The sequence below is a fragment of the Aquarana catesbeiana genome, linkage group LG07 (assembly GCF_042186555.1).
Source record: "Aquarana catesbeiana isolate 2022-GZ linkage group LG07, ASM4218655v1, whole genome shotgun sequence".
NCBI lineage: Eukaryota > Metazoa > Chordata > Amphibia > Anura > Ranidae > Aquarana > Aquarana catesbeiana.
Genome location: NC_133330.1, coordinates 82,141,576 through 82,166,606, shown reverse-complemented (window position 1 = coordinate 82,166,606; position 25,031 = coordinate 82,141,576). Strand labels below are relative to the sequence as shown.

The 25,031-nt window shown below is 43.9% G+C and overlaps 1 protein-coding gene across 4 annotated transcripts; it reads right to left on the bottom strand.

Moving 5' to 3' along the window:
* Positions 1-824: 824 nt before the first annotated feature.
* Positions 825-14,310, bottom strand: CNBP (CCHC-type zinc finger nucleic acid binding protein). Of its 4 annotated transcripts, none has more exons than XM_073592378.1 (5): positions 14,152-14,310; positions 4,563-4,720; positions 4,323-4,427; positions 1,875-2,073; positions 825-1,768 (listed from the first exon to the last, which is right to left on the bottom strand). In XM_073592378.1, the coding sequence occupies exons 2-5, from the start codon at positions 4,702-4,704 to the stop codon at positions 1,651-1,653; spliced, it is 564 nt and encodes a 187-aa protein (XP_073448479.1). In that variant the 5' UTR covers positions 4,705-4,720; positions 14,152-14,310; the 3' UTR covers positions 825-1,650. The 4 variants fall into 4 exon arrangements, with proteins under 4 accessions (XP_073448479.1, XP_073448480.1, XP_073448481.1 ...); XM_073592379.1 differs by having other exon boundaries at positions 4,335-4,427; XM_073592380.1 differs by having other exon boundaries at positions 4,323-4,397.
* Positions 14,311-25,031: the final 10,721 nt, after the last annotated feature.

Sequence of the window (25,031 nt, the reverse complement as noted above, 5' to 3'; positions counted from 1 at the left end):
TTAGATGTAGCTCCCTTTTCCCAACATAAAAACGTATGCAACTAGGGGGTCAAGCCAGCACAAGAGCCCCTACAGCAAATGGCTTGCTATGGGGGCACTTGGAAGGCAGAAGGAGCCAGGAACACTGGGCAGGGGACCCCAGAAAAGGAGGACTGGAACTTTTCTGTGAAAAACCAATGGACTACTGTTTCTTTTTTCATTTCAATGTAAACCTGAGCTTCCTTTTAAAAATATTAAATGCCGAGTTAAAAAGCTGGCACTTCCATGTTCTTAGGGTTTCTTTTATAGCAGGGGACCTCAGACTTGCAAAAAAGGGACAGTTTATTGTTTTTCAGGCCTTAGAGTGACTGGACTATGATTAGTGGGAGTAATGATCTAGTGCTTGTGGTCAGTTGAGAATAGTGCCCTGTTTGTCAGTGGTAGGAATGGTGCCCCATTGTTGGTGTCTGTGGATGCAAATGTGCCCAAAGGGTCATAATTTTGGGAACCAGTTTTATAGCATCACAGTTGCCTAGGTATTCAGCCTGTAAGACCATATAAAACACAACAGGCTAGAGCTGGGGGAAAATAAAAAAATCAATTTGAATCGAGTTGATAGGTGAAATCGATTCAAATTTTCAACAAATCAATTTTTTTTTCCCACCAGGACCAGTGCTGAGGAGCTGCGGGCAGGAGTTTTTAGGCTTGGCCGCGGCTTCAGCCTAGTCCGGGAGGCTGGACGCCACGGACTTGCCTGAAAACTCCTGCCCCCAGCTCCTCAGGACCGGCGTGGATATTCGGCTTGGTACACTGGGCTAGAAGAAATTAATGAATGGAAAACAGACTTTAGGCAAACTCCCCTTCCTCCTCCAGCTTTATTGATAGTTTAAAATTACATTTCTATTTTCCAGGACTTCAGTTTCTTTTACCATCTGACTTTAAAAACTGATTACACGCAAATGAAACTCAAACAGTTGTCTAAAGTGATATAGTATACAAAAATAACATCTTGATTTTTGTGAAAACATTTCTCTGCAGCTCCTGAATAGCTTACTTTTGCTTTATTCATTTATGCATGTTCTGGGTTTTTATTTTCATTACTTCCATGAAAAGGAACAAAAAAATTCCAGGTCTTTCTGTCACCTGTATCTCCGACGCAATCTCAATGACCACTTTCACCGGAATTGTAGAGTTGGCCACTGTGACAGACATTGACGTGACACTCTGCCCTAGCCCGATACAGATGTAGTTGATGTTAACAGCTGAGGTCAGACAACGAGACTACCACAAAATTAAATATTTGCAGAAGTTTTCAAAAACTCTTCCAGTAGCGGTTCGCCTTGCGCAGGTGCTACCATTAACCTGAGAAGGATCTACTAGTCTGACTCAACTCTTCCCGATTATTTAATCCCAACTCACCAGTGGCACGGAAAGGGGGTTCTTTAACAAAGCATTATACATAACACCTCTACCAAACTAAACATAAACATTTTTTTTTTTGTAGTTAAATGCAGGAAGTCGTTTTTTGTTTCCACCCTTTCCTCCTTTTGCACGTCAAGTAAAGCTCACTGGCCTGGGACTAGCTCTATCTGCCAACCTTTGGCCAGTGAAGAGGATTCAGAGAAAATAATACAACCATCAATCAGAAAAAGGAGGGGCGACAAAGGAGATTTAAGCTGTAGCTTCAATTGTGCATTCCCGCGCAAGGTGCCCTGACTCCCCGCAGCGATAACAGTTGACTTCACTGGTCTTGCTGCAGTTGATGGCTACATGGCCAGTCTCTCCACACCTGAAACAAAAAAAAATAAAAAAAGGAAAAAGCATTAAATATGTTATTTACATGTAAAAGAAACCAGTCAGGTCTGCATATTAGATGTATGGGTTCTATTGATCACCTGTAGCATTTCACTTTGGTGCAGTCTTTCTGGATATGACCAAACTCCCCACAAGAATAACATTTCTGCTCATCAGCATGGTCACAGTCACGGGCAAGGTGGCCTGGTTTGCCACAGTTGTAGCAGCACTGCTCCCTCTCCTTTCTTGGCTCCTTGCAGTCCTTTGCAATATGGCCACCTCTGCCGCAGTTATAGCAAGCTGAAATCACAACGTTACAAGTGTTATCAACAAAATCATTTAACATCTCAAAACATTTTTTTACTTCTAAAGTGTCACAAAAGGCAGATTTTTCTTCATTTTGTATAGCGCAAGGGTCAGTAATAACCCATGAAGTTCACCCCTGCATCTGCTTTTCATCAGGGAGATTTCCCTTCACTTCCTGTCGCATAGCCAAAACAGGAAGGGAGAGGAAATCTTTTCAAAGTGAGGGAATCCTGGGGTGTCACCAGAACTAGTGTCCCCATTTGAAGACTGTCCGCCTGTTCTGATGTCAACCTAAAATGTGGGATTTTCCTCTTTTTGCTGGTTTTTATGGGGTATGTTTACAATAAAGTATTTTCATGTGATGAAAAAAAAAAGAAAAAAAAAAAAAAATCCCAAAAACTAATGCAACCATCAGAAGCTGCAGTACATTTAGTTTTTGTTCTTGAGGTTAGGACATGCTGGACCTCAAAAAGTGAAGATGTATGTTAGAGCTAAATCAGTAACCTGAAGGATTTACCTTTGTTTTGAACAATTGCATATTCACATACCATGAAGAATACTGCTATCTAGTACCTACAGCCTCAAAGCTGTTTATTTCAGTGTGTAGTAAGGCAATGCTGTCCCTGACTACTAGCCTCAAGAAATTTATTGTGAAGTTTGGGGATCACTGCTGTGTTTTGCTGAAGGCTCTAACACAAGAAAACAAAGCTACACCCAAAGCTACAAAGTAAAACTCCAAGTCACCCTGGAGTAAAATGAAGAAAAGTGCTTGGGCTGTAGCTAGATACTTTCAAACGGTCAACGGTTTTTCAAAAAAAAAAAAAAAAAAAAAAAAAAAAAAGAAAAGAAGAAGAAGAAGAGGACACAACAAACACACCTTTACTTTAACATCCTTTTATTTCTAAGTTAAAGTACTATAGCAAAAGAACTTAAAAGGACAATGCCTAGAAAGGGCAAAGGTATTTGTTTAATCTATTTCTGGCAAGGACTGCCCACCTGACAGACCACTAACCAAACACTTTTTCTAAGTTGCAATATCACTTATCAGTAGGGCTAAAGTGGGTTCTAAACTCCCACAGAACTGAACATTAAGGCTGGGTTGACTCTAACATGCAGAGGCTCACAGTAGGAGTCCGCTGCGTCTCCAGTTTCAGGTCTGATTTCAGCCTGAATTCGGACCTGAAACAGACCAAAAGACGCACAGGACTCCTGTACAAATTGCACCGGAGCCACTGCAGAGATGTGTGAACCGCCGCCATAGAGAGCTGGTCACAATCTCCCGCTATGCAAATTGGAGGCGGGGAAACCAGCATCCAATTCACATAGATGTGAACCCGGCCTAAAGCTAAACACACATGAAAAAGTATCCTGTCCTCTTTGTATTGCTTCCTAACTAGGCCATACAAGACCATTGGCAAAGTAAGAAGTGCAAAAATTTACAGCTGTTGTCGAGCACTTTATTAGCGTTTACTACCTCTTGATGTCTGAATTCACACAAGAATGGGCAGCTGCTGGAGCGCTTTACCTCTCCAGCTGCTGTTCTTCTCAACTATGGTAGGGGGCAGTGTGGGTCCAGTAGTTACTTCTGCTCTGTTATAGTGGAACCTCGGATTACGAGTATAGTCCATTCCAGGAGTATGCTCGTAATCCTATGTACTCGCAATATCAAAGCGAGTTTTCCCATCGAAGTCAATGGAAATAATTAGTTCCGCATTGAATTCAATGGGATGCAATACCGCATGCGGCCAGAGGCGGGGGGCGCCGAAGAGACTCAGAAATGGCCAAAAAGGCCTGAGGGACACTTCGGCAGGCCTTGGCAAGACTCCGTTCACAAGCCTTTCCGAGGTCAGCCGAACTGTCCTCGGGCCTTTCCGAACGGCAACTTTTGGCTCTGGCATCCCCCACCTCAGGCCAAAAGCGGTACTGCACATCACTTTTGGCCTGAATCCTGCTCGTTTTGCGAGACGACACTCGCAAACAGAGTTAGAAATTTTAGAAATACAGTGCTCGGTTTGCGAAACGCTCATTAACCACGTTACTCGCAACCTGAGGTTCCACTGTATACAAATTAAATTGAAACGACTTGACAGATTGAATAGGGACTGGTACAATTTATCATAAATTACAATTTTCAGCTAATTACCTCTAAAAAAAACATTGATAACAAATCTGCTACAAAGTTACATTATTTAAAATTACAGATATTGTCTTGACCACTCACATGGAACGATTTTTATACATACATTGCCACTCACCATCCTCTTGAAGGTCGCAATCTTTGGCAAGATGGCCAGACTCTCCACAACGATAACAAATGTCTGGAAGAGATGAAGAAATAAATTGGAACCCTATATCGGAAAAAAAATAAAAAAATAAAAGTATATTAATAAAACTGCAAAAGCATCAACGGTTAATTGGGGGAGGGAGATAAAAGCAGGGGAGGGAGAGCCAAAGCAAAGCCTTCCATCATTGATAAATGTTACCTCTTGAAGAGTTGAATCCACCACGTCCTCGGCCTCTACCACCACCACCACCACCAGCACCTCGACCACGTCCGCCACCAGTAGGGCACTCCCTAGCCCAGTGACCAGAACGACCACACTTGAAGCACTCGTTACTGCTCATGTTTTCAGATTTGGTTCTAAAATAAAAAAAAAATAAATAAAAACCCCGCAGAATTATACATATATGTTATATCTAGAATCAACTACTTCAGAAAAATGTATTGCTCTTTTAGTCCTTATGCACACTGGATGTTTGGCCATCTCTCATAGACACTTTTCCTCCTGGCAGCAGCAGCAGCAAAAAAAAAAAAAAACAACTTGACGTCTGTAAACACGTGTAACGCTTGGGCGTCAATTTCAAATTTCACTGGCTAGCATTATTGTCTATTCCAGTCACAAATGAAATAATGCTCAATGTGCTAAACACATCAAGCGTTTCTCTGCCAAAACACTGCTGCTCCTGGACACGTAGGCAGGTTTTTTTTTTTCCTGCCTGTCAACATGTGTGCATGGTCACAGGTTAACATGCAGGGGCATTTAGAAGCAGAGGGAAAAAACGGAAACATTTGGGGTTTTCCATCACTTTCTCGCCCTGCGACAACGATCATTAGGACAAATGAAGGCAGACTGCAATAAAAACCTGACTGGTGGCATCACTTCTCCACAGAAAAAAAAAAAAAACCCCAAAAGCAGACATATATTGACAATATTGTCATGTGGTCAGGAAGAGGGACCTCATACAGGGTCAGACACCAAAAGAACCTGGTTGAAACAGTGGTTCTGTTTCATACTGAGTAAAATAAACAGGATTAAGTTGTTAGTACACTGGTTGGGGAAGGGTTAAGTGTTAAACGTAACTGACAGCAGCTGCTATGGTTGAGCTGCTGAAAATGTTAAATTCCTAGCTATCTCCAGATGATACTTTGATTAACTGTCCTGGAACACACACACACAAAAAAAAAAGCTAAATTTGTATGCTTGCTCCTGGCCGGTAACCCGGAAATAACTCTGAAGCCACTTTATCAACATGAGGGTAAGGTAACTAGCATTTTTACAAGGAGCAGCGGTTAGAAATGTCAGCCTCCATTTTTTCTCACCAGAGGTTTCCTTGAAGATCTGCTTTTTACTTGTTTACTACACTGAGAAGTAATGTGCTGGGCACTGCTTCACCTATTAGAGAGATGTTCTCTCTAGTGTATGATGCCAGATTTCTGTGTGTTCAAAGGCTCTCCTGAGAAAAGTCATCTATAATGACCAGTATACAATTACATTTATTTATTAATGTTAAACAGAAAAATACATCTTACGGAAAATTTAAAAATGGTCGAAAAGTGCAAGGTCCCTTTTAATTTAAAAAATTTGCACAAAGGAGGGGGGGGGGGGACACCCCACACATGGATGGTCAGATTGCCATACTAACACAAAGGATGTTGTGCGGCGATCTCCTCCACTGCACCCCAATGTTCTGACAAATATCTTCAAGTCGCAGCTACTTCAAAGTAGCCCCTGCGCTACTTTGGGATGACTTTGATGCAACTAGATGTCCACAGACCTCAAGATTACACAGGCATTGCTTCAAGTCCCGTCAAAGTAACACCCAACATACTTGCGCCTAGGAAATCTGACCTCTGACATGGCTAGTTACTGGCCTGGATGATTAGGCATCATTATGCACTGATAATTTGTAGGGCTGCAACTAACGATTATTTTCATAATCGATTAGTTGGTCGATTATTGTTTCGATTAATCGGTTAATAACCTTTAAAAAAAAAAGTGTGGTGTATAATTTAGTTAATATGTAAAGTTTTTTTTAAAAAAAAAGCAATTTATTCTTAAATATCTCTATGCAGTGGTAAATATAAACAACCAACTGTATGGTTAGGGAGCAAAATATTGAATCCACTCTGAGAATAACAGGAAGAAGAGATATACTGTATACACTATTAGAAGAGAAATACAGTTTTTTGTCCAATTTGTTGTTGGGCACATTAAAAAATACAAAATGCTGCAAAAACGCATTACATGCTTTTCTGCAGCTTCTCCATTGAAGTATATGGAACCAAAAAAGCACAGTTTTGTGTTATAAAAAAAAAAGTCCTTGACCCTTTCCAAATACACAGCGGCTGAAAAAAAGCATAGATGTGAACGTGTCCCATAGAAAACCATGTTAAATGAACTGTAGTGCGTTTCTACAAAAAGCACCAAAAAACACAAAGATATGAACCAGGTCTAAGACGTTTAGTAACATAACGGGGTTAAAATAACCTAAAATGAGCCCTTTATAGTACAAAAAAAGCAAATAATCGCTACTGTAAGGGGTTCACTTTTTAACTGTAGAACTGTGAAAGTAATATTTACAGTAGCGATTATTTGCTCTTTTGTACTATAAAGGGCTCATTTTATTATTTTTAACCCCATTATGTTTCTGGCCGATTAATCGATTATGAAAATAGTAATCGATTAATTTCATAATCGATTAGTTGTCGATTAATCGATTAGTTGTTTCAGCCCTAATAATTTGTACATGCTTAATACAGCAAGTGCCTTAGTACTACAGCAAGGAAATCAATGAAAACCCTGGGTGTTGCGTTGCACTTTCACAAACAGGACTGCGATAGTTCCCAATAGACCATCTCTAAAGCCCTACTGAAGTACCACACCTTTTTATTTCCTTATAGCCCCTCTTCTGTGACTGTTAGCTAGGAAATGCCATACAACACCCCGATTACCCAATGAAAACAAATTCCTTGTGCCCTCATGGCCCATTCACACCTATTAATGTTGTGCATTGCATTGATGCACCTTACCACAAGAAAGGTTAAACATGCTAGCATGGTGCAGTGCTATTCATTTTCATTGATATGCCAATGCACCTTTGACAAATGCACTTCAGCACACCATAAAGCACTAGTTGAAAAAAATGGTGCATGTCCACTATGGTCTTTTAGTTGGGAATGGGTGCTCACAATGCAGTGCCCTGTGCTGGTAGAGCTGAGGACTGGCTAATCACATGTTCTCACACATATGCAGAGGGCTGGATCTTACACTCTGCTGTCTTACTGCACTGTGCAGCTTAGCTAGTAAGTAAGCAATGACAGTGCTCACAATTTTAGGCAGACAGGCCTACTTGAAATCAATGGATCAGGAGGTACCAAGGAATTTGCTTTTTCAGAAGGAAAAGTCAGCAATGTAAACCCAATTTTGACATTTATTGACATATCAAAGTTAAACAGGTTGCCTTAAACAGCATTATACCATATGAACCCAATGCAACAATGTCGAATTGAAAGCAGTAGTGAACTCTGCTCAGTCTAAAAAAATAAAGTGAAACAGACTTTGGAACACCAAGATAAAATCAGATCTCGCCTAGTTCATTTCCAAACAGCAACAGATCACTTGATTCTGGAGCTAAACAGGTCAATTATTCAAAAACTATTCCGCATAATTGCCATATTCAGACCAGGTTCAAGTGATTTGAAAGACTCATTGTAAATGAAGACAAGCTTTTGATTCCTTGGCCAGAGTATAACCTTATGTATGGGATGTTTCTTTGCCCATATACAATACTTATGCTTGACATGTGCTACCACTTTCACAAAAAACATATGATGAGATATAACCATCTACTGAATAGGAGAGCGGATGTTCAATAGTTATTAACATATTAAGTGCAGTAATATCATTCATAATACTAGCGCTGGGGATCTGGGTTTACTTCCAGGGACAAACATTTGCCATGACATCATAGGAGACAAGACCCAGGGACTTCTATTGTGTATAATATAGAAGAGCCATTCTCAACCAGAGATCCTTCAGATGCCTAATCAGGGCTTCTTGAGCTGTGGCTGACTGCGCATTCATCTTCATAGGTCAGGGAGCAACACCCTTTGGCATGACAGAAGAGCTTTTTATAGCAGTCAGTAAAGCATATGTGGCTCACATTTTGGCCAATTCCCGCTGAATTGGCCGAAGTTCGAGCCATGGGTAGCTCTATCAGCATCACTCAGCTCCACATGAGTTAACTGAAAAAAGAAATTGAAGGCGATGGGTAGAGATGTCAAACAGTCAGATGTAGTAACTGTTTGGGTATTCAGACAGCAGCAGTTGCTCAGCTATCACAACAAAATAGCCAGCAGGAGAGATTTCACCATCCACACTAAATCAATAGGATACGTTTGAGAAATCCAAATTTATATGGCAAACGTAATCTCTCTGTTGGGTATAGAAAAGAATCACCCTTTAAAATAATATTTTGGTTTTGCATCCTGAAATGAAGACGAACACAATTTTTGTTTTATACATCTGCATTAACTAGAGTAACTTATAACATCCAAGTGAAAGATATAACATTGACAAGTCAAAAACAGAATCTTTCACCTGGATGTTATAAAGTTGCACCAAATGGGTTTTTTGGTGCCAAAACAGATACCGAAAATGAAAAATACACTAGGCCAAAAACTTAAAATGATCATTTTTAAAACATATTTTTATTAAAAAATGTATTTTTATTTTAAATAAAAAAATATACATTTTAATATAACACATTGCTAATAGTATTAGCAACATTTCCATGCGGTGCACCACTAGCAGATATGATACCGGACATGGTCAGAGACTGCAGACGTGGTACAGGAGATGGTCAGAGACTGCAGACGTGGTACAGGAGATCAATGCAGCCTCACAAGTGTCCATCAAATGCAGCCTGCCAGTGCCCATCATTTGCAGCCTGCCTGTGCCTCACCAGTGCCCAGAAGCCTACCATTGCCCATCATTTGCAGCCTGCCTGTGCCTCACCAGTGCCCATCACGCAGCCTGCCTAAGTATGTCAAACAGGATCAGGACAGGGCAGTGTTAGCAAGGCAAAGCCAAGAACAGTGCTCTATCTATGGAGGAAAGCTGTCAGCACACCGCGTTAAGGAGCGGCTTGTCGGTATGATCAGCGGGAGGAGCATTATCAGTGTGCAGCGCCGCAGGGGTTAAGAATGAAGGACTTGTCTGTGACATGCCGTTAGAAACAGTGAGCCCGCTCGGTGATGCTTACGTTACAGTTAATGCTTCTCCCGCTGACCATACCGACAAGCCGCTCCTTATCTCAGTGGGCTGACAGCTTTCCTCCATTGAGCACGGTTTTGCTTTCAGCCGCCTCGCCGAGGAGAGAGAGAGGGGAAGAGAGGACTGGACAGGGGCGCTCCAGAACGACAACCCTGTACTGGGCGGCACCAGGGGCGGGGCCCTGTCCCATTTTAGGCAAGAATTCTCTTTTGGAAAATTGCCAAAAAGGCCATTTTCAGCCGATATGTTTCAGCGGCCGAAATATCGGTGCATCCCTAGTAAATACAGCTGGATAAAAAAAAAAAAACTGTCTTCATTTCAGGCTGCAAAGCAACAGAATGTGATTCTTTTCCCACTGTATGCAGCAGCAGTGCAGGTTGGCCTTAAAGTGTTTGTTAACCTAAAAAAAAAAAAAAAAAAAAAAAAAAGAAGTGGATCCTGCTCCCTTACAGCATGTTATACAGCACAGTGCTTGCGCTGTGTAATTTGGCCCCTTCTATCACCTAGAAAACCTGGCTAATCCCTCCCCCCTGTAAACTGACCACGGTGTCAGGGCTCAGTTTACATGCTTCCTTCATCCGCAGCTCTCTGGTCCTGCCCCCCCCCCCCCCCCCCCTGGTTTTCTCGTGCGAGTCCCCCCCCCAATAAGAACCATAAAATCCTCCCATCCCCTCTAACATAACAATGTGCCCATGTGCTAGAGAGTTCATATATCTCTATATCTATATCTGATTTGTACCTATCTCAGAGCTGCTCCCAGCACTCACACGACTCCTCTGCACTCTCTTCCCCAGCTGACGTCAGCAGAAGTGCTCGGCCCCACCCACTGGAGCTGTCAGCCGGGCAGAGGAGAGAGCCGAGGAGTCACATGAGCTGCTCTAATATAGGTACAGATCGGCTTTTTTATACAACAGGCACAGTGACTCAGATTGTTATGTTACAGAGTGGATGGAAGGTTTTTTTTATAGTGGCGGCTTAACCAATGTAACTCGCAGCTGCCACACATGCCCCAATGGGGTGCCAAGGTTCTGTGCTGAGATGGTGCTCAGAGAACACTGACCTAGCCATCACCAACATCTGATCACTGATTGGGAGCTATTGGGATGGGATCCCAAACATAGTGACCTCCCCAGAGATCACCTTCATCTTCTGATGTTAATACCTACTTAAACAGTTGCTGGGAGGTGCCAGCAAGAGGTTAAGGGCAGCATTCCTCTCAACAACTCCCAATGAAATTAAGCATTATTTTAACTGACCTCCAATGTAAGGTACATGCTTTCTCTCAGGGAACACATGAGAGAAGGCCCCTCTCTCACTGACCAGAATATAAATGGTCTCTTCTTCACTGCCCACCAATGTAAGAGGACGCCTTTCCTACGGACAACAGAAGGGGACCCTTAGATGAACACCAAGCCAAGGAAGCATTTCTCCACAGACCACCAATGTAAGAAAGCATGTGTATTTTTGCTGACATTTTTTATTGGGATTATTGCCATTTTTGTCATAACAATGGGTGTTAAAATATCTGCTTGGATGTCAAGAACTCCAAGTAACCAGATTATTGCTTTATCTACAGCTTTGGCCCCTTTCACCTCAACATGCTGTCAGGTTTATTTTTGACTAACGATTACATAAAATAAAAATGGCAACGTATCCCACTCTAGAAGTAGCTGGATGTCAGCAGGTGCGTGTGCCTATATCAACCCACATCAGGGTCCATTCAGCCTCAGCAGACTGAACGCAAAGCTTTAAACCAACTTGAGCAACTAGACAGATGGACACTTGCTAAATCCCACCACAAGATATTCATGGAAATTCAGAACAGACATGGATGGATATAACATACTGTAGGCAACAGGAGTTTCTGTTCTTTGACAACACATCAGTAATGGAGGTTAGTATTCCCTGCTGAGACAGAACAGAGGGTGCCTGTGTGAAAGGGCCCTAATGTACAGCAAGCTGTGGATATTAGCCGGGGCTTCTAAATTTCAGAGGTTCCTCTGGGGTAAAAATGTTAAGAATAGCTGATCTAAAGGCAGGGACATACACGACTGTCACACGCAATATATTACAATATATGACCCCCTACAGAATATCATCATACAGCCATAACATGACTACTGACAAGTAAACTGATTATCTCTGGAAAATGGCATCTGAACGTCAGTAGGATATATTAGGCAGCAAGTGAACATGTCCCTGTAGTTGACATAATAAAAGTAGAAGAAATGGGCAAGCATAAGGATTTGAGTGACTTTGACAAGTGATAAATTGTAATGGCTAGATGACAGAGTCAGAGTAACTCCAAAACTGCAACACTTATGGGGAGTTGCTGGTGTGCAGCAGTCAGGACCTACTAAAATGAAGGTGGTGAATCAGCGACAGGGTCATGGGCAGCATGTAGGAAGTGAAGGATGGCCTACGTAGTCCGATCCAATAGTAGGGGGTCATCAGAGAATATATTGGGTGTGACATTTATGGATGTCCCTGCCTTTAGAGCAGCTGTTCAACATTTTTACCCCAGAGGAACCTCTGAAATTCAGGAGCTCCAGCTAAAAATATTCACAGTACATTATGATCAGTAAGGCTCTTTTCACACAGGTACCCTCTGTTCTGTCTCAACAGGGGATCCTAGACTAAACTGATGGGTTGGTTAAGAACATAAACTCATGTCACATCCATCCAGGTCTGTTAGCTGGATGTAGCAAGTATGAGGCCAAGTCACTCAGGTTGGTTAAAAGTAGACCTGTGCTCATATTCTGTGGCCGGTGTGCTGAGCCTGAATAGACCCTGATGTGGATTTATATAAGCAGACACACATCTGCCTGCTCTGGTCAGCAGAGAAATAGCAGACAGATTCCCTGACGTTTAAAAAGGAGTCCGCCTCATGTAAAAGGGGCTGTACTGTAGCCAAAAAAGCTGAAAAGTTAATGCTGGTTCCGATAGAAAAGGGTCAGAACACACAGTGCATCCATGTTGTGTAAGGGGCTGTGTAGCTAGAATGCCCATACCGGCCCGTGACCACAGCCAAACATGCCTACAATGGGTACATGAATGTCAGAACTGGACCACGGAGCAATGGAAGACAGTGGCCTGGTCTGATGAATCACGTTTCCTGTCACATCATGTGGATGGCCGGGTGCGTTGGCATCGCTTACCTGGCGAAGTAATGGCACCATGATACAATATGGTGCATGGTTCTTAGATTGTAAGCTCTAATGAGCAGGGCTCCGATTCCCACTGTATTATATTGTGCTGCATAAACTGTCAGTGCTATACAAATTCTGTATAATAACAAAAAAAGAAGGCAAGCTGGTGTAAGCAGTGTGATGTATTGGGCAATATTCTGCTGGGAAACATCTGATCCTGACATTTATGTGGGTGTTATTTGTATGTACTACCTACCCAAACACTGCTGCTGGCCAAATACACCCCTTCATAGAAACAGTATTGCCTGATAGCAAGATAATGTGTCCCACCATACTATTATTATACAGGATTTATATAGCGTTGAAAGTTTACGCAGCGATTTACAACTTGAGGGTAGACATTACAAATACCCAATACACTTTAAAACAATAGGAACCAGAGGGCCCTGCTCATTAGAGCTTACAATCACACTACAAAAATGGTTTGAGAATGATTTGAGGGACACAAATATATTTGGAGATGTTGACTTGGCTGCCAAATTCAACATGTAATCTGTGTGAAATGTTGGTTAAAAAAAAAATAATAATCTGACCCATGGAGCCCCACCTCGCAGTTTACAGAACTAACACATGGGTGCTCAACCTGTGGCCTGCCAGCTGTTGCAGAACTACAAGTCCCATCATGCATGTAGTCAGCCATGCAATGCCTCATGGGACTTGTAGTTCTGCAACAGCTGGAGGGCCACAAGTTGAGCCCCCAAGGATCTGCTATGGATAGCACAGCATACCTTCATAGATTATGTGGCATCCATGGATGGGCGATCATAAAGACATGGTTGATCGGTGTAGGTCACCCATCCCATGTGCTATGTGGTTGGGCCTTGCAAGTTTTCCTAGTAACAATTACGTAATCTTTTGTCTGTATAACGTTGAGTTTTATAAATAAAGCTTGTCGCCTTCGATTGATGGAAGCTTGGGGGATGCCCGCACTCTGCCCATATAAGGAAGCACGGCTCAGGCACACGTGCTGCCCGGACTCCCCGCTTGTGTCCGAGGCGCGCTCCAGTTATAAATAGCAGGCGGCCTGACATGACGGCAATGCTGCGGCACGTGAGAGCAGGCCGCGCGGTGGAGGCCTAGGACGGAAATCTGGAGCCAAGCATGGCCCCGAATACTCCATTCCATTGTACCGCCCCCAGCTCAGGCCTAGCACCGCGCCCCCTTCTCCCTGTACACAGCAAGCTGCTCATAGCCTGGCCTTCTCCCGCATTTCTCACCAGCACCGTGCCCTGTTCATCCCCGAGTCCCCCACACCCTGCTACCCCCCATTGCACGCCTCACTCCCCCCGCACTGCTCTTCTACTCACCTCCCGGACGCTGTTTATCTACGGTCTCTCTCGGCTGCGCCACACGCGGTTTGCACACGACTCCAAAATGCCCGTCGAGCTGCGCACGGCGCTCCCAGTCACCCAGCCAATCGGAGACTAGAACGCACGGCCCCTGCTCCGATTCCCACCAATAGCAACCTCCGCACGCTAACACGCCCACCATTAGGCAAGGTAGGCTGTTGCCTGCCCATCGGGATCTACCATGGAGCTCTTCATGAAGGGGTGATCAGTATTCTGAATATATCAGAGCAGAGAGACGGAGCTATCAATCCATTAGGTAGAGCTCCCAGTGGGAAGGAACTTATATGTCCCTAAGATATACTTACATAATGTGCGGCGGCTTCCACTTGTAGTTTTTATTTGTAGAAATGGTTATACCGGACACCCCTCCCTACTGCATCGCTTCTGCTGAGTGAGCGGAGAGCAGCTTGGTCAGATGGTACATTCCTTACACATGATTCAAGGCGCGCTGCTGGGGGAGGTTCCCGCCCTGTCATCTCTGTGTGCTCGGCGGAGCCCGCCATTTTATCGTGTTTATACTTCGCTCTGGTGGGATTAGAGCCGCAGAGAGGAGGTCACATGAAACCCATTTATTTCCCAAACAATAGGACCGTGACTATAGTGTCCACACACGTGTGAGAGAGACATTACGTTCATATATAGTGTCATTACACAGTGATATCCACCCAAAAAACAAATATGTCATAGATTGCAGCTCACCAGGCTTTATCCACTTCAATACTGAGCACATTTACCCCCTTCCTGCCCAGGCCGATGTCCAGCTATCAGCACTATCACATGTTGAATGACAATTACTCAGTCATGCAACACTACTCATGACATGTTTATCATTTTCCTTCACACAGAGCTTATTTTTGGTGGTATTTAATCACCACTGGGCTTTTTATTTTTTGCTAAACACGAAAAAATACCGACATTTAAAAAAAAAAAAAAAATCTTCGTTTCTGTGGTAAAATTTTGCAGATAAGCAATTTTTCTTATAAGGCTGCACTGCTGGGCACTGATGAAGCTGCACTGATAGATTCAATTCTACACTCTCTAACTCACATTTTCTACCTCTCCCTCTCTTGTGGCATCTTCCCAAACTCTCTAAAACATGCGCTAGTCCCCCCCCCCCATACTTAAAAAGCACTCACTGGACCCACCAATCTTAACAACCTACGTCCCATCTCCTTACTCGCCTTCTCCTCCAAACTTCCTAAAAGACTGGTCTACAACCGACTAAGCGACCATCTGACCAAGAATAAACTTCTTGATCCCCTTCAGACTGGATTTCGCCCTCAACTCTCTTTAAACTCTCAAATGACCTACCAATGGCTAAAACCAGTGGACACTATTCTGTACTACTTCTTCTGGATCTCTCTGCTGCCTTTGACACAGTGGACCACCCCCTCCTCCTCAATAAACTCCACTCCTTTGGTCTCCGTGACTGTACTCTTCGCTGATTCTCATCCTACCTATCCCACCGCTCCTTCAGTGTCACTTACAACTCTACTTCCTCCTCTCCTCTTCCTTTCTCCGTTGGGGTCCCCCAAGGTTCTGTTCTTGGACCTCTCCTTTTCTCAATCTACACCACCTCCCTGGGTCAGTTGATTGCCTCCCACAGCTTTAAATATCATCTCTACGCTGATAACACCCAAATCTATCTCTCTACCCCCCAGCTCTCTCCATCTGTCTCCTCACGCATTACCAACTTATTAGCAGACATATCAGCCTGGATGTCACATCACTTCCTCAAACTCAACCTATCCAAAACCAAGCTTGTGATATGTCCTCCCTCAGGTGCCGCTTCCCCTGATTTCTCTGTCAATATCAATGGCTCAACTATCAACCTATCCCCACATGCCAAGGTCCTAGGTGTAATCCTGGACTCTGAACTAATCTTTCAGCTCCACATCCCATCGCTATCCAAAATTTGCCGCCTCAACCTCCGCAACATCTCCGAGATACACCCCTTCCTAACCAATGTCACCACAAAACTTCTAATCCACTCCCTGTTTATCTCCCGCCTCGACTACTGCAACTCCCTCCTCATTGGCTTACCTCTAAATAGGCTATCCCCACTTCAGACCATCATGAACGCTGCTGCCAGGCTCATCCACCTCACAAACCGCTCAGCGTCTGCTATACCCCTCTGCCAATCCCTCCATTGGCTGCCACTCGGCCACCTAATTAAATTCAAGATACTAACTATAACTTACAAAGCCATCCACAACCTGGCCCCCAGCTACATCTCAAACTTAATCTCAAAATACCAACCTAATTGTTCTCTTCGCTCCTCCCAAGACCTCCTGCTCTCAAACTCCCTTGTCACCTCATCCTATGCTTGCCTTCAGGACTTCTCTAGAGCCTCTCCCATCCTCTCGAATGCTCTACCCCAATCTGTCCGATTTTCTCCTACTTTATCCACTTTCAGACGATCCCTTAAAACTCATCTCTTCAGAGAAGCCTATTTGGCTCCTACCTAACAACTGTACATTTATCTTCTCAATCAGCACATCGCCCACAGTTAATACCTCTTGTATCTCTTGACCTTCCCTTTTAGATTGTAAGCTCTAAGGAGCAGGGCCCTCTGATTATTACTGTATTAAAGTGTATTGTATTTGTAATGTCTACCCTCAAGTTGTAAAGTGCTATGTAAACTGTTGGCGCTATATAATAATAGATACTGATGAGACTGCACTGATGGGTACTGATGAAGCTGCACTGATAGGCGCCGATGAAGCTGCACTGATAGGCGCCGATGAAGCTGCACTGATAGGCGCCGATGAAGCTGCACTGATAGGCGCCGATGAAGCTGCACTGATAGGCGCCGATGAGGCTGCACTGATGGGTACTGATGAAGCTGCACTTATGGGTACTGATGAAGCTGCACTGATGGGTACTGATGAAGCTGCACTGATAGGTACTGATGAAGTGGCACTGATGAAGCTGCACTGCTGGGTACTGATGAGGGGGCACTGACAAGGCAGCACTGTTGGACACTTGCCGGTTACCATCTTTCCTTTCCTCACGCTTTGACAGCACGTGAGGAAAGGAATGCCGATAACTGGCAAGTTTGTTTACATGTGATTGGACTCAGCTGATCACATGGTAAAGGGCCACTGTGATGTGCCTTTTACCTGAATCTGTAATCAGCTGTGTTCGAAGGACTCTGTGATCACAGAGCACACCCGATGCGCGCCCCAGGGGGGGCACGGGAGGATTGTTCTGGGATGATATCCATGGACAGACATCCCAGAATAACAGAGCCACACTGTAGCCATCTTTTGGTATTGAAGTGGTTAACCACTTGACCTCCAGAATGTTTTACCCCCTTCACGACCACCTGGAGCACCTAATAATAACCATATTCCACAACAGAGCAATGTCTTGTTTCCTCTTAACATAAATAGGTGCAACAAGTGGCTCTATACATGTTCCTTTAAAAATTCAGCATAGTTAAGGAATTAGGGTTAGTGAAGCTCAGCATGTACTAAAACAGATGTGCAAAGGAAGTTCCAAGACTTGCTAAGCTTTCAGCAATATCCAGCCTTTGGCACATCTGACCACAGGTCTATTATATTGTATGTGGACGTGGGCCATACCAGGCCACATGCCCTCAACATGGGGGCACTTTGCTGGGTGGGGGGGGGCTCTCCCTGGCAATACACCTTGTCCCCATGTTGATGAGGACAAGGGCCTCTTCCCCACAACCCTGGCCCAGTGGTTGTGGGAGTGCAGGGGTAGTTTATCTGAATCTGGAGTTCCCCTTTAAGAGGGGGCCCCCAGATCCTGGCTCCCCCTATATTATTGAGTATGGGATACATAGTATCCATACTCATTTACTAAAAAAATGTCAAACATAATTAAAAGCACAAACACAGTTTTTGACAAGTAATTTATTAACCGCTTGACCTCCGGAAGGTTTTACCCACTCATGACCAGGGCATTTTTTGCTATTCAAAACTGCGCTAATTTAACTGATAACGGCACGATCATGCAACACTACACAAACAAAATATATATAATTTTTTTCTCACAAATAGAGCTTTCTTTTGGTAGTTTTTGATCACCACTGGGTTTTTTATTTTTATTATCTAAAGGAAAAACAGAGGGGAGGGGTCACTTAATCATGTCACCGGGTGACCCGGCCCATGACATCACTTGGAGACCCCCACCCCATGATGTAATAAGGGGCAGCGCCCTTAGTTTACTTAGCGATGGCGGGAAGTGGCCCTGTCATGTAGCGTGTGACAAGCGATGGGACCAGTCATGTTTGTTGGGCAGCTTTTTTTTTTTTTTTTTGTAGGGGTTGGCGGCCTGCGTTCATCATGATTTACAATGCATTTACATCAGGGGGAAATGGTTATTTATTTTTTTTAACCACTTGCTTACCGGGCACTTAAACCCCCCTCCTATCCAGACCAATTTTCAGCTTTCGGCGCTGACGCACTTTGAATGACAATTGCGTGGTCATACTACACTGTACCCAAATGAAATTTTTATCATTTTTTCACCACAAATAGAGCTTTCTTTTGGTGGTATTTGATCACCTCTGCGGTTTTTACTTTTTATTAAAAAAATGTAAAAAACTGAATTTTTTTTTAAAAAAAAGTTTATTTTTTTATATTTTGTTTTAAAAAATTTTAAACGGGTAATTTTTCTCCTTCATTGATGTACGCTGATGAGGCGGCAGTGATGGGCACTGATGGGCGGCAGTGATGGGCACTGATGGGTGGCAGTGATGGGCACTGATGGGTGGCAGTGATGGGCAGCACTGGCAGGTGGCACTGATTGGCACTACAGGTGGGCATTGATAGGTGGTACTTGTGGGCACTGATAGGTGGTACTTGTGGGCACTGTTAGGTGGCACTGTGGGCACTGTTAGGTGGCACTGTGGGCACTGTTAGGTGGCACTGTGGGCACTATTAGGTGGCACTGTGGGCACTATTAGGTGGCACTTTTATTGGGCACTGATGAGGCAGATGTGCCTCTTCCACTAAGGGACCGATGTCCCTCACATCCGATCCGGTGATCGGCTTTTTTTTCTACTCGCGCTGTCAGCGTGAGTAAAAAAAAAAACCGATTACCGATCTTTTGTTTACATCATGTGATCAGCTGTCATTGGCTGACAGCTGATCACATGGTAAGGGGCCAGGACCGGCCCCTTACACAGATCGGTGATCAGCCGAGTCTCAGTGACTCGGTGATCACAACGCGCCCGGCGCGCGCCCTGCTGGGCGCGCGCAGGGAGCGTGCACAGGGGAGGACGTCATATGACGTCCTCCCGGGAATGTAGGTCCGCGCTGTAGCCGTCATTCGGCTATAGCGCGGATGCCAAGCGGTTAATGAATGTTTAGTCAAAAGCTGTGTTTGTGTTTTTATTTACTATTGACATTTTCTTGGTGAATCAGTGGGGGTACTACTGTATGTACTCCATACTGATTTACACGGGGGGCCCCTTCTTAGGGGGCTTCAAGATTCTAATAAGCTAACCCCCGTCCCCCCAACCGCCAGACCAGGGCTGCGGGGAAGAGGCCCAAAAACATGCAAAAACACATAGAAAAACACATTAAAAAACACGCAAAAAAACACGAAAAAGACAATGCTCAGGCGTAAATGCAGCCTAAATGAAGCTGGGAGTTGCTGTGTACATAGTGTTCAACTATTACTTTCCTGCTGACTTTTTTTCCTTATTTTTTATTACCCATTAATGTTTACCTTATTTTTCATTTTTATTTGTTTTGTTAATTTTTAGTGTCATGTTAAAAAAAATTGAAACATTAAAAAAAATATATATTTCATTTGTTAAAACAACTTTGCAATGCTTTGCACCAGAATCATAATTTCAGTGTCATTTTAACCGGTTCCCGACCGGCGCACGCCGATGTACGTCGGCAGAATGGCGCGGCTGGGAAAATGGGCGTACCCGTACGTCCCTTTGAATTTGCCACCGTGCCATTGCGTGCGCGCCGGCCTGGAGCTCCGTGAGTCGGGTTGCGGGCCTGGCGGACTTGATCGCCGCGGGGATACCCGCGATCGCCTCAGGGAGAGGAAGAACGGGGAGATGCTAATGTAAACAAGCATCTCCCCGTTCTGCCTAGTGACAGTGTCACTGATCTCTGCTCCCTGTGATCGGGAGCAGAGATCAGTGACATGTCACATGTAGCCACGCCCCCCCCCCCACGGTTAGTAACACTCCCCAGGACATACTTAACCTCTCCCTAGCCCCCTAGTGGTTAACCCCTTCACTGCCAGTGTCATTTACACAGGAATCAATGCATTTGTATAGCACAGATTGCTGTATAAATGACAGTGGTCCCAAAAATGTGTCAAAAATGTCCGATGTGTCCGCCATAATGTCGCAGTCACAATAAAAATCGCTGATCGCCGCCATTATTAGTAAAAAAAAAATAATAATAAAAATGCCATAAAACTATCCCCTATTTTGTAAACGCTATAACTTTTGCGCAAACCAATCAAATGCTTATTGCAATTTTTTTTTACCAAAAAATATGTAGAAGAATACGTATCTAAACTGAGGAAAAAAATGTTTTTTTAAATATTTTTTGGGCATATTTATTATAGCAAAAAGTAAAAAATAATGCGTTTTTTTCAAAATTGTCGCTATTTTTTTGTTTATAGCGCAAAAAATAAAAACCGCAGAGGTGATCAAATACCACCAAAAGAAAGCTCTATTTGTGGGAAAAAAAAGGACACCAAATTTGTTTGAAAGCCACGTCGCACGACCGCGCAATTGTCAGTTAAAGCGACGCAGTGCCGAATCGCAAAAAATGCACTGGTCAGGAAGGGGGTAAATTCTTCCGGGGCTGAAGTGGTTAAACCAGATTATAGACTACAATTTTACTATTCATCTTCCAAAATGCTGTTTTGGTAGGATAGGATGTTGTTTTGTTTGTTTTACAGGACCCTTCAGGATGGGACGGCTGTCTTTCCCCCTCCGGCTGGAGCTGCGGATCCTGTGGATGGAGAATTTCCCTTGAGAGGGAGATGCTCTGGATCTTTGTAATGTGCAGAATTGTTTGTAGTGGTAGGGATTTGTAGTTAGGAATGCAATGTATATACTGTAGATACTGAACAAAATAATCTTCTATATTTTTGATACGCATTTATTTGTATTTATGTCTCCCATCCAAGTTTATTCCCTTTTTCCTCTCCTATTCAATTTATCGGATGGCTTTGCTCCTGGGTCCAGAAGCTATTTCTCAAATTTCCCAGCCTAGGGACTGGCTGAATTTTGGTGCGGGGTGAGTGTAGTACCATGTAGGTACCCTGTTTCCCCGAAAATAAGACCTAGCGTGATTGTCGGTGATGGCTGCAATATAAGCCCTACCCCACAAATCAGCCCTAGTTAAGGTCCTTGTAGGTCTTATTTTCAGGGTAGGGCTTATTTTCGGGGAAACAAGGTAGGGCTTATTTGGGGGGTAGGGCTTAATTGGGGGGTAGGGCTTATATTACAGGCATCACTGACAATCACGCTAGGTCTTATTTTGGGGGAAACAGGGTAGGAAGGTGCTAGAGGTAGGATTTTTGTTAGGACAGGTAAATTTAGGCAGGCCTGGCTGGTAGGCAGGCCTGTTTGTTTTGTTTTGATCTTGGCTGGGAGTGGCTCAGGGTAGCAGCTAGTGACTTACAGGCAGCATCACTGAGACCTCCCTCTTCTTTCCAGAGTTTGTGAGAAAGATCTGGAAAGAGAGGAGGCGAGGAGAGGTGGAGCTGCCTGGGGTGTTTTGGGGAGCCCTGACCAATCCCAAACCTGTATTGGCAGGGGACAGGCCTCCTTAAATACCAAGGGTTAGCCCAGTTGGGGGTGGTTGTTGGGTGGAAGAGCTGGAGTAAGAGAGTTTAGAGGCTGTCTGGGCCTTTGAGGGAGCTACCCAGTCTGGGGGGGGGGGGGGGGTGACCTTAGGCTTGGGTGCAGTCGGGACCACCTTCAGGAACGCATGAAAAGGTCCGGACCGGAAGCACAAGAGAGAGCAAGGAGCAGACAGCGGAGAGAGCACTACTAAGAAACTACAGGGAGGACAACTGGTCGCAGCCAGGAGGGCTGGTGAGTGAGGCACAGTCAGGAGGACTGGGGAGGCAAGCCTCAGAGGTCTGGGAGTTTGCAGTCTGTATGGGTGCAGAACCAGAAGTGTGGACTGTGGTGGAAGGAGGCAGCTGCAGCCAGGAGGGCTGGCAGGACCTGAAGAGAGCTAACTGGGATCAGTAGCCGCAGATAGGACAGCTAGCAGCAGAGTCTTTCTATTTTGCAACACTATAGGGGCCCATGGTCCCTGCCTGCAAAAGCCATTTGCTGAGGTCTGGCCGGGCCAGTGTCAGGCCTAGTCATACAAATGTGCTAGCTGGTCCTGGGAATAAAGTGATGTGCTGGAGGTGGCAGAGAGTAACAGTCTGCAGTAAGTGATGAGCTGGAGGAGTGAGGGGAGGTAACTTCAAGCAAGGCTGTGCAGGAGGAAGTTGAAGGGTTATGCACAGTGAGTATAAATAGTTTGTCCCAAAAAAAGTTGCTACTGATTCTTTACTGGGCATCCCATATGCTCCATTCAAGTTATATCCCTCAATAAAAACAAAGTTCAGTGACTGTTTCATGACTCAGAGTGCCTGAAGTGAATGAAGGGCTGGCAGGGTGACAGACAATACAAAATTTCAGCAGCCCCTATGGGGGTACCACTACATGTATTACTTTGTTGTCTTAAGTAATGATATAGTTATCGCTGAATAAACAGGTCAGTAACAGAAATGTAAAAATTGCTCTGGTCCATAAGGTGTGTACAGATGCAAGAGGTAAAGTGCTTAAGGATTAGTAAGCTGTATCTATGAAGCAGTGCAAACATCTGCTTCTCTCCTTGAGTCTTTTTTATCTAATGGATGTCACACCACCTGCTCAAATTCGAGCTTCCAAAATTAAGTTCATAATTGTTTTCTGCCTACCCTCTCTGCCAATCCTTCTACTGGCTTCCAAATGCCCAAGAAAAAATATTCAAAATATTAACAACATACAAAACTACCCACAACTCTTTCCCAAGTTACATCATCAACCTTGTCTCAATATATTGCCAAAACCACCCCCTCTGTTTCTCCTGAAATCCCTTGCTATTTAACCCCCTCCTCATCTCCTCCCATACTTGCCTTACCCTCTTGTCTTGAATTGTATTCTAATTGTACTGTTTCTCTTTATTATGTAAAGTGTTGCACAAACTGATGGTGCTACAATAATAAAGTCCTCTATAATAATAATATACAGAACCCTTATGCCCACAGCCGGTCCGAGGAAAGCAAACATCTCTAATAATGAATGGTCCAGAGTGGAAAAAACTCCTAGGTGATAACCAAAAAGATCCCCAAATGAGATATTACATGAATCAATGATCTCTACACAGGCATTATCCACTCTCATAATCATAAAACCATCAGAAAACCCACCCTAGAGAATGTCATACAGCCATCAATGAAGTGCATGTATGAAGACAGGCTATACTGAGATGAAGCAAAGCCTCAAAAAACTATATTTATCTAAATACAATAGCCATATTATCAATAGTCAATATGAAGATGGCTCCCATGTGGGAAGGTAAAGCTCAACTTCATGCAAAAAAAAGTTTTCCCCTGCGGGGGGGCTGTGCCCGCACTGCAAGGGTTAAGTGATCATTTTGTCCAGAGGAGAGTAGAAACTCACCCAATCCTCCATTCCACCGGTGAACAGCACCCCCCCATGATCCATCGGTGGACTGTGACCTCCTTATGTCCAGAGCAGGGCTATGAGCTTGATGACTTCAGGAACAGTCCACCGCACAAGACCGCTAGAGGGCAGGAGCCACAGGGACCAGTTTTGTATGGGGAGGATCAGGTAAGTGTATCTCTGTTCTAAAATCCCCTAGACAAAAATAAGCAATTAACCCTTGCAATGCGGGTACAGCCACACTGTAAGGGAGAACTTTTTCTTGCCTGGAGTTGGGCTTTAATACCCTGTTTCCTCGAAAATAAGACCTAGCGTGATTGTCGGTGATGGCTGCAATATAAGCCCTGCCTCCAAATAAGCCCTAGTTAGAGTCCTTGTAGGTCTGATTTTCAGGGTAGGGCTTATTTTTGGGGAAACAGGGTAGGGCTTATTTGGGGGGGTAGGGCTTATATTGCAGCCATCACTGACAATCACGCTAGGTCTTATTTTCGGGGAAACAGGGTAGTATAGATCAAAATATAGGTGATGCGTGCCAAATTAAGCAAAAATTTTATCAAACATTTTTTTTTCTATTTTATAACAGATAGCTGAATACAAACAGCAATACCGATAACTGTAGTTATGATCAGAGGAATCTATTCTCACTGGCTACTCAGCAGTAAAGTACATACTTTGCTACAGGCTCACTCTTTTTAGAGATACAATCTGTAGTAGTGATATGTCTACCTACATTAAAGGCTAACTGCACCTTTTCAGACAGAATTTCACTTTTAATAAATAATAGAAGACTTTACTATTTTCGTTTCTGCCCAAGCCATCTCAAAGTGCTTGTCTCTCACTTACCTAGTCCATGGCAGCTTTGAATATGCACTGTTCTATTCAAAATTTAAAAAATGCATTCTGAGCCCATCAATTCCTGTAGCATCATGTGACCATCCAGGAAACTTCATACCCCATCATTCACTGCCTTACTCAGATTAGGGCGTGGTTTACCACTGTAGACCACACCTCCCTCATTAATATACAACCTCTTTTTCTATTTTCACCCACTTTCTTACTTGTTCCTTTAAGATGACCGTACACTGTACAATCTGTTTGTACAGTCTCCTTTAGATCTACCAACAACTGTGTAGTGCAGGGGCATGCCTGATTT

What these genes read in the sequence shown, in the direction of transcription:
- CNBP (XM_073592378.1), bottom strand. Translation starts at nt 4,704, where the DNA reads ATGAGCAGTAACGAGTGCTTCAAGTGTGGTCGTTCTGGTCACTGGGCT. An exon ending in TGGATTCAACTCTTCAAGAG is followed by an intron (nt 4,428 to 4,562) that starts GTAACATTTATC and finishes TTTCCGATATAG; the next exon opens with GGTTCCAATTTATTTCTTCA. An exon ending in ACCAAAGTGAAATGCTACAG is followed by an intron (nt 1,769 to 1,874) that starts GTGATCAATAGA and finishes TTTTTGTTTCAG; the next exon opens with GTGTGGAGAGACTGGCCATG.